The following is a 10,327-nucleotide window of genomic DNA, read 5'->3' as shown; positions in this document are numbered from 1 at the left end:
TCTTAGTTTGTTTGTGAAATTGTTTAATATTCTGTTTCATTTGTTCCCAGGGGAGAAGGGGAAGGCACCTTGGGAGTGCTTAGGCAAGAGACCCGTGGGCATACATATACCCGTAGTATATTCATTGTCTATGCACAATAGGTAAGACCTGGGCGGACCACCCCCTGTATTTTGGTTAGGGCACCAGGTGGTGCTAAATTAGGTAAGTAGTGGGTAGGCAGGTAAGATAGGAGAGGGGGGGGCTTTGAGATTTACTTTCTTTGCTTTGGTTCCGTCCAGCCCCTTTTCTCCATATTACCGTGTAAAGGAATAAAGTCCTTGTAAACGGTACCACATTCTGCCTGTTGTCATTCTTACTCGCACCTACAGTCCATACCTTTTTCACTTCACGGAGAGCTTAGTTGTAGCAGGGTGTTGCGTTCCCTCTTCATAGAGGCGTGCGTAACAGCGTTCAACACCATAGTACCCTCAAAGCTCATCACTAAGCTAAGGATCCTGGGACTAAACACCTCCCTCTGCAACTGGATCCTGGACTTCCTGACGGGCCGCCCCCCAGGTGGTGAGGGTAGGTAGCAGCACATCTGCCACACTGATCCTCAACACTGGAGCTCCCCAGGGGTGCGTGCTCAGTCCCCTCCTGTACTCCCTGTTCACCCACGACTGCATGGCCAGGAATGACTCCAACACCATCAAGTTTGCAGACGACAAAACAGTGGTAGGCCTGATCACCCTATGCCCTAAGAATTGTCAAAGACCCCTGCAAGCCCAGTCATAGAAGACTGTTCTCTCTACTACCGCATGGCAAGCGGTACCGGAGTGCCAAGTCTATGACAAAAAGGCTTCTCAACAGTTTTTACCCCCAAGCCATAAGTCTCCTGAATAGGTAATCAAATGGCTACCCGGACTACCCGGATGTGTGCCTCCCCAACCCATCTTTTTACGCTGCTGCTTCTCTCTGTTTATCATATATGCATAATCATTTTAACTAAACATTCATGTACTACTACCTCAATTGGGCCAAGCAACCAGTGCTCCCGCACAGTGGCTAACCGGGCTATCTGCATTGTGTCCCACCCACCACCCGCCAACCCCTCTTTTACGCTACTGCAACTCTCTGTTCATCATATATGATGAACTTTAACCATATCTACATGTACATACTACCTCAATCAGCCTGACTAACCAGTGTCTGTATGTAGCCTCGCTACCTTTATTGCCTTACTACTGTATATAGCCTGTCTTTTTACTGTCTTTTTACTGTTGTATTATTTCTTTACCTACCTATTGTTCACCTAATACATTTTTTGCACTATTGGTTAGAGCCTGTAAGTAAGCATTTCACTGTAAGGTCTACTCCTGTTGTATTCAGCACACTTGACAAATAAACTTTGATTTGATTTGGAGTGGTTGAAAAACAAGTTTTAATGACTCCAACCTAAGTGTATGTAAAAATAGCAGATCCGTATCACATTGGGTGAGGCGGGTTGCCGGAAGGTATGTTTAATTTAAAAATGGAAAAAGAGATTGAAATATATACAAAATAATATGAAAAAAAAAAACAAATTGACATGGGACAACGACAAACACGTTCGCACTGCTACGCCATCTTGGATTAACAATTCTTGTTTTGACCAACCCATAGTAAAAGACACAAAACCACCTCGACCTTAAGTCTTCTGATTGAGAATAACATTTATACGTTCAGAAAAAGTTTGACTTTTAAGACACACTTCTCTCTCAACGTGTCTCTCCGAAATAAACAACTAGTAGAGTGTGTGAGAGTGGGGATACAGCCTGCGCTCCGTATTCGTATGCCATGCAGGGTTTGCTCTGTGTAGTTGGTGTTGAGTTATTCACTCACTGTGGTGGGTTTCTGAAAATGAGTGGCATGTTAAAGAGATGTATCCATGTTCCCCTGAGGTGTTGGGTATAGTTTCTCATCTGTCTGCTGCCCCCACATCAGAAACCACCTGTCACCAGCAGCACACGAAGGTCTGGCTTACAGGATATGTGTCAGTGTGACATTAATAGAGTACTTGACTTATGGTTATGATTTTGGATATGATTGTAGAATACAGTATGTTGAAAAAACAACTTAATGATGCTGCTCATGTATATTGACATATAAATTGGACATTTAGTTGAAAATATTAAAATGCATTCAATATGTTACTCTTGGCGTTAGGCTCTGCTCCTTCGGGGTAGCTCACTGCCAGAACATGCATAATGATGACATAATAATAATAAACAGTGAACAAGGCAGGTGGAATCTGGGGTGGGTGGTCGGAAAGCAGTAGAGTGAATCTAATTGGTGCAATATCAGCTGATGCAAATACTCTGGTTTCCTGTCTGAACTTCTCTTCACTTGGTTTAGATAGAAAGCTTTCCAAAACATACAATATAATGTAAGAAATATAGCTGAACATCACCAATGCGTACCACATACACAAATACAACATAAACATGAATACACAAGTTAAATTACACATGAATATATCAGTACCTTGATAAAAAGGCAAATGGTGAGAATATTTTCTCCCTTTAAAAAGATACAAACACAATTACAACTATTTTAAAGTGAAAATAGCTGTTAGGAAGTTGAAACAATAGTAAGAAACTGACTCATAGTGTGAGACAAATACTACGTCACTTGGTAAAACGGAATAATTGTTTTTTCAACCATAAGACACACTCATTACTCCGTATCAGCACGAAACATTTTTACTCAGATCATTATGGTTTTAACCTACTAGCTATCTCAACTAAAACCATAGAATAACCAAATGGAATGTAAAAATGGCTTATATCCTGATGTACCCGATGAAGTTTAGGCAGCTAAAATATTTGTACCTGTGATGAAATATAATAAAAGTCTTAACAAATTGTTCTCATTTTAATGTTAGCTCTTCTGACTGTGTGGCAGATACCACGAACAAGAACAGCTTGATGAGTGGTCCAGTGACCTAAAAACACTACAGAAAAACACAGCCTACACTATTGTTTAGAACTAAAAACCAATATCAATCTTATGACCTGATGTATTGAAAAAAAGTTATAGGTAGGCCTCCATCGCTATCAACTGTACACCTTATGGACTAAAACAGGGATATTCAACTGGCGGCCCACGGGCCAGATCTGGCCAGTTTATTAATTTAGACTGGCCCTTTGATTAATTCTGAACATTCATAAAATATCTGCACCAAAATCCAACGTTCAGTGCCAAAATGAAAAGCACTTTGGTTGTTATCTGTTATTTATTGAGATGCTTAGTTTTCAGATGATTTTCAAATCACCAAATTACTTTAAAGAATATTTTAATCGTTAAAATGGTGAGCAAGCATTGAGCCTTTTCCTTTTCAACGAGGAGCACATTGTTTGGTTGCACCTCAACTCACGTTGATCGAGCACTTTTCACTTCTTCCCTAACTACTATTAGCAACATTTCATTAGAAGAAAAGTGCTTTATTGGTGTGTGTGCGTCACATGTGGAAAATGTCCGCCCCCCTGAAATGAACCTTTTTTTTACATCTGGCCCTCGTAAGAATATAGTTGAATAGCCCTGGAATATAACATTGACTGTTCCCTTCTTCCCGCTGGTCTTCTGTTGAAATACGAATACTTTCCATATAGAGATTTTATTCACACACATAAGCATGGTATGTTGCGACACACACAAACCATTTACCACTAAGACTTGCATTGAGGTTAGAACTGTGAAATACAGCAGAACAGGCTTTTCAATTCTGAGAAAGTAAAGAAGCAATATTCAGAAAAAGCATTTGAAGAAGCTACTCAGTGGTCCTACTTCCTCCTTTGGAAGACACAGACTAGGGGTACGATTCTACATGTGTATCAGGTGGACAAGTGTGATTCCTGGCCATGGCTTCATAGACACTCTCAGGAATGACCTGGGGTGTGGATCCTCCCTGTTTACAGCACCTCTTCACCTGTGAAACAGGAATGTTGCTTCAGTCATAGCTAATCAAATGGCTACCGAGACTATTTGAACCGGTACCCCCTGTAAATAACCTTGCTATTGTTATTTACTTCTGCTCTTTAATTATTTGTTTTTCTTACTTCTTTTGTTTTCTGGGTATTTTCTTAAAACTTCATTGTTGGTTAAGGGGTGGTAAGTAAGCATTTCACTGTAAGGTCCACACCTGTTGTACTCGGCGCATGTGACAAATACAATTTGATTTGATATCTTATAATGCGCTACAAGCAATCAATCATTATTACAAATTCAACCACTTTTTAATTATTCTTGGACATTGATAAAAACAATTGAATTGCATCCGAATTGCCCTTTGCTCATTTCAGTCACTACAATGACTGGCATTAAAAGGACATAGTGTATTGACAGAGTTTAGAACAAAAAGCAGATCTGTATACTGGTATTATGCTTCCAATGTGTTAAGTAGGACTAGGACAACTTGTTAAAAAAGGACAATGTTTTGAGACGCATGAGATTGACCCATCACCTGGGCAACCATCAGCACACTCACCTGTGGAGGGAGCCAGATGAGGAAGATGACAGCACACATCAGGATGGTCAAGAGGCTGGTGATGATGATGATGATGATGATGTTTACCACGCTAGATGCGCACGGCTTCTCAATGGCTGGGTGAAAGGGGGTCAGCGTTACTGCAGTAGCTGTAGGACATGGCAGCTGTAAGACATCGTCTATGGAAGACATCACCAAATGGGAAAATCTAATCAGTATGCTGTGGTATTCACACAAAATAACTATCAGAGACAGAGTTGTACAAAAGAAAAGCCACTGAAGAACAATGTTTCTCAACTTGTTTGTATCCCGGACCAGCAGGCTATGGTTGTTTATAATGAAACTAACACTCGAGAGCTGACTAAATTGGCCTGAAACACCACAGGGACAGCTGCCAGTCCATGAACCACAGATTGAGAAACACTAGTCTGGATTCTAGATTACACAAATAAAATTCTACATGTGAAATTGACTGTTCATGATAAGAGTAAAACACATCACATCTAGAGTTTAATTATCTAGGCAAGTCAGTTAAGAACAAATTCTTGTTTTCAATGACGGCCTAGGAACAGTGGGTTACCTGCCTTATTCAGAACAACAGATTTGTACCTTCTCAGTTTAGAGATTTGAACTTGCAACCTTTCAGTTACCAGTCCAATGCTCTAACCACTAGGCTACACTGCCAGTCCACTAGTGTGTAAAGATACACCTACCATTCACCACGACCAGAGTGGAGCCATTTCCTTGGTTAAAATCATTTTCATACGTGGCTTCATTGAATGTTGTGTAAACACACCAGTAGACTCCTGTGTCCTCTATGGTCAGGTTACTGATGGTGATGGTCAGTTGGTCCACAGATCCCTCAGTCTTCACTCTGTCCCAGTAGCCTTTCCTGGGGGTCAGCTTGGAGTCACGCTGGTGGTAATACAACACCTCCCTGTCCCTGTCCAGCCCAACATACAGGTACATTCCTTCCTGGTCTTTTAGAGTGGTGGAGCACTTCATGGTAAACTTCTCCCCTGTCTTCACCCAGAGAATGGCTTCTATAGAAAAGAGAGGGAAGAAAGAGAAACCATGGTTGTTAGATTCAAAGATACATATGTACCATACTGATGATTTAACACAGAATCAACCTTGATTGGCGGGAATAAACAGCTTGCCTTACCTGCTGCTGTGGTCAATTCATTGAATGAGAAGAAGAACAGCAAACACTTCAGCAGTGACATCACCATCACCACAGCTGCCTGTATACTGCTGTCTGTCTCTGTCTGACATCTACTTAGAAAGACAGGAAATAGGATACATCTGACATCACAGTCCCTCATAGTCAACCACACCTTCATGTATTACTGCAGTGGTTCCCAACCTTTTGCGGTTACTGTTCCACCAACTGAATGTTGCCCTGCAACATACGGTACCCCGGAAGGACCCCCTCGTGCATTTTACCAGTAAGCCTATGGTCTAATCATGAGTCTTCTTAAGTTCCCACTGTGGATAGGCCAAGTACCTCCATGGGTCATAGTACCCCTGGTTAAGAACCACTGTGTTACTGAACACGATACACAATCTAATTTAGATGTCTTTATTGAATCAAATTCTCTATATATGTTATTACAATTTCAATGGTTTATTGTGTTAGTGTGTTGGACATAAAACATGGTGAGTGGAGAGTTCAGATGGATTGCATTGTTATAAAAACACAACAGATTCATCTGTAAATTAACTTTGTGGCATTCACATAACTACAGACATGTCAAAGCACATCAAAGTTACATTATGTTGTGTTCATGTTATTTATCTGTCAGATGTCGATTTTTCTCAATGTTAATCAAACTCAGCTCATATCTCTTCTCACGCTTTGCGTCATCATTTTAATGTGAGGAGAGAATTCCCTCTAGTGGACATGTTGCCTTCTGTTCAGTGTCACATGTCTAACTTCAGTTCAATCAATCCACGGTTGTTAGAAATGTGGAGGGACCACCAGAACATGTCCAATAAGAAATTAATACAACCCTGTACTGTCACTGGGCTAAAAAAGGACAGTCTTTAGGTACTTTAACCACTTATATAATATGTAATGATGGGGGGAAACAAGACATTATTTGTACAGTAATTGTATAAATGTTTCTTACTATGGGTTTCCTGCTTTTGGTTCCTTGAGCTAAACTTATTAAAACAGTTTCAATCTTAGAACATGAAAGAATACAGATTATTCTCTCCGTCAATTATGATTTTCGTTTGTTTAAAAAATGGAATAATTAAAAACAACAATTGAATACTTTCATTTAATTTACAAAACCTTCCATGTAACAATTTTCACATTGCCCTACAGCAGTTTCTGCTTAGTACTGTATAGAGAAGTAGAGAAGAGAAGTCTAGTGGTAGAGATGTAGCTCTGTAGCAGCCTTGACCTCTAAACCAAGCAAAAATCAAATAGTGAACTGAACACAGAGAAATAATCTCTCCTATAACTGTACGTAATACCCTCAACAGCCTCATTTCTGGTTTACACCAATTAGTATATTGCATTTCTATTGCATGGTTGGTCCTTTTGCGCCTGGTATTTGGTCAGGTTAGTGATAATTAACGTATAATGTAAACAATAGGCCCATATGATCCCAGATGATTTCTTCAAATCATAATGAGCGTCTGTGCGCATTGACCAATTTCCAACACGTCGTTTCTTCTAAAAATAAGCAGTGACGCAGTCAGTGTTTCCTCAACTCTTAGCCAAGCGAGATTTGCATGCACAGTACTAATATTAGCTCTCTAATTACAGTAAAGAGCCAAACGCTTTGTTCTGGGCCAGCTGCATCTTAACTCTGTCTTTCTTTGCAGCACTTGACCTTATAACTGGACAATAATCAAGATAAAATAAAACTAGAGCCTGCAGGACTTGTTCTGTGGAGTGTGGTGTCAAAAAAGCAGAGCATCTCTTTATTACAGACAGACCTCTACCCATCTTTTCAACCTATGAATCTACACTGAATAAAAATATAAATGCAACATGTAAAGTGTTGGTCCCATGTCTCATGAGCTGAAATAAAATATCACAGAAATGTTCCATACGCCCCAAAAATGTTTTGCACAAATCTGTTTATATGGCTGTTAGTGAGCATTTCTCCTTTACCAAGATAATCCATCCACATGACAGTAGTGGCATATAAAGAAGCTAATTAAACAGCATGATCATTACACGGGTGCACCTTGTGCTGGGAACAATAAAAGGCCACTCTAAAATGTGCAGTTTTGTCACACCACACAATGCCAAGTTGTCTCAAGTTTTGAGGGATTGTGCAATTGGAATGCTGACTGCAGGAATGTCCACCAGAGCTATTGCCAGATCATTTTATATAAATTTCTCTACCATAAGCCACCTCCAACATTGTTTTAGAGAATTTGGCAGTACGTTCAACCGGCTTCACAACCGCAGACCACCTGTATGGCGTTGTGTGGGTGAGCGGTTTGCTGATGTCAACGTTGTGAACAGAGTCTCCCATGGGGGCGGTGGGGTCATGATATGGGCAGGCATAAGCTAAGTACAACACACACAAGTGCATTTTATCAATCGCAATTTGAATACACAGAGATATCGTTGGGAGATCTTGAGGCCCATTGTCATTCCATTAATCCGTCACCATCACCCCATGTTTCAGCATGATAGTGCACAGTCCCATGTTTTAAGGATCTGTACACAATTCCTGGATGCTGAAAATGTCACAGTTCTTCCATGGCCTGCATACTCAGACATGTCACCCACTGAGCATGTTTGGGATGCTCTGGATCGACAGATATGACAGCATGATCCAATTCACAACAATATCCAGCAACTTCGCACAGCCATTAAATAGGAGCGGGAATAACATTGCACTAGCCACAAACCTCTACCTACCTTTTTATTTTATGGTATCTGTGACCAACAGATGCATATCTGTATTCACATTCCTGCGAAATCCATAGATTAGTGCCCAATTCATTTATTTCAATTGACTGAATTCCTTATATGAACTGTAACTCAGTAAAATCATTGAAATTGTTGCATGTTGCATTTATTTCTGACCACCTATTCCAAAACAGTCTGCAACTATTTGTTAAGGGTTTCAGTGACCTCATTAGCTGTGGTTGCTGATGCGTATATGGTTGAATCATCAGCTTACATGGACACACATGCTTTGTTTAATGCCAGTGGCAGGTCATTTGTAAAAAATAGAAAAGAGCAGAGGGCCTAAATAACTACCCTGCGGTACACCACTAAGTGTATGTTGCAGAGGTGTGGACTTGAGTCACAAATATGATGACTTGCAACTCGACTTTGACTTTAACACCAATGACTCGTGACTTAACTTGGACTTGCGCCTTTTGACTCGAAATGACTTGATACCCTCCCCAAGCCCAACTATAAAAAATTATGCTATTAAAAAAAGTGTGCTGCGCGTCAACTCTTCATTTAACGGATTACAGTTTGAATCTGACAGCAGCCAAACAAATTGTACCAGCTGAGAAAAAGTTGAGCGTGATTTTCTGGATTTTTGTTTTCGATTCCATCTCTCACAGTTGAAGTGTACCTGTGATAAAAATTGCAGACCTCTACATGCTTTGTAAGTAGGAAAACCTGCAAAATTGGCAGTGTATCAAATACTTGTTCTCCCCACTGTACCTACACGTACGCTACGGTCACAAGACGCAGGCCTCCTTAGTATCCCTAGAATTTCTAAGCAAACAGCTGGAGGCAGGGCTTTCGGAAAGGCGCCCTTGCTGTTTCTGCCTGGCCGGTTCCCCTCTCTCCACTGGGATTTTCTGCCTCTAACCCTATTACAGGGGCTGAGTCACTGGCTTACTGGTGCCCTTTCATGCCGTCCCCAGGAGGGGTGCGTCACTTGAGTGGGTTGAGTCACTTCCGTGATCTTCCTGTCTGGGTTGGCGCCCCCCCCCCCCCCCCCCCCTCTTGGGTTGTGCCGTGGTGGAGATCTTTGTGGGCTATACTCGGCCTTGTCTCAGGATGGTAAGTTGGCGGTTGAAGATATCCCTCTAGTGATGTGGGGGCTGTGCTTTGGCAAAGGGTGTGGGTGCCTGTTTGGCCCTGTCCAGGGGTATCGTCGGATGGGGCCACAGTGTCTTCCGACCCATCCTGTCTCAGCCTTCAGGATTCATGCTGCAGTAATTTATGTGTCGAGGGGCTAGGGTCAGTCTGCTATATCTGGAGTATTTCTCCTTTCTTATCCAGTGTCCTGTGTGAATTTAAGCATTCTCTCTCTCTCTCTCTCTATCTCTCTCTCTCTCTCTCTCTCTCTCTCTCTCTCTCTCTCTCTCTCTCTCTCTATCTCTCTCTCTCTCTCTCTCTCTCTCTCTCTCGAAAGACCCCCAAACGTGAGAGACATTGTGGTTAAATAACTTCCGGCGCCGACAGAGATGGAACGTTACAGTCTCTGATGTCTCTCTGGAATGCTACCCTTGCTCGGATTTCATCAACCTTGTTGTCAAGAGACTGGACATTGGCGAGTAGTATGCTAGGGAGTGGTGCGCGATGTGCCCGTCTCCGGAGCCTGACCAGAAGACCGCTTCGTTTGCATCTTTTACGACGTCGTTGTTTTGGGTCGCAGGCTGGGATCCATTCCGTTGTCCTGGGTGGAAGGCAGAACACAGGATCCGCTTCGTGAAAGTCATATTTCTGGTCGTAATGATGGTGAGTTGACGTTGCTCTTATATTCAGTAGTTCTTCCTGACTGTATGTAATGAAACCTAAGATTACCTGGGGTACTAATGTAAGAAATAACACGTAAAAAAACAAAACACTGCATAGTTTCCTAGGAACGCGAAGCGAG

At 41.6% G+C, this 10,327-nt stretch overlaps 1 protein-coding gene across 1 annotated transcript; it reads right to left on the bottom strand.

Annotated features, from left to right (window-relative positions):
• Positions 1-1,577: 1,577 nt before the first annotated feature.
• LOC110485819 lies at positions 1,578-5,770 on the bottom strand. The gene is made up of 4 exons (XM_021557001.2): positions 5,671-5,770; positions 5,219-5,548; positions 4,506-4,684; positions 1,578-3,947 (listed from the first exon to the last, which is right to left on the bottom strand). Exons 1-4 carry the CDS (start codon positions 5,735-5,737, stop codon positions 3,828-3,830), a joined length of 696 nt encoding a protein of 231 aa, XP_021412676.2. The 5' UTR covers positions 5,738-5,770; the 3' UTR covers positions 1,578-3,827.
• Positions 5,771-10,327: the final 4,557 nt, after the last annotated feature.

Source organism: Oncorhynchus mykiss, chromosome 13 (genome assembly GCF_013265735.2).
Source record: "Oncorhynchus mykiss isolate Arlee chromosome 13, USDA_OmykA_1.1, whole genome shotgun sequence".
Classification (NCBI taxonomy): Eukaryota; Metazoa; Chordata; class Actinopteri; order Salmoniformes; family Salmonidae; genus Oncorhynchus; species Oncorhynchus mykiss.
The sequence above is the reverse complement of the archived record's forward strand: the minus strand, read 5'-3'. Positions and strand labels throughout refer to the sequence as shown.

Coding starts and splice junctions, on each gene's coding strand:
- LOC110485819 (XM_021557001.2), bottom strand. CDS start 5,737: ATGGTGATGTCACTGCTGAAGTGTTTGCTGTTCTTCTTCTCATTCAAT. Junction 5,549..5,670: donor TGAATTGACCACAGCAGCAG/GTAAGGCAAGCT, acceptor TCTTTTCTATAG/AAGCCATTCTCTGGGTGAAG. Junction 3,948..4,505: donor TCATCTGGCTCCCTCCACAG/GTGAGTGTGCTG, acceptor CCTGTTTCACAG/GTGAAGAGGTGCTGTAAACA.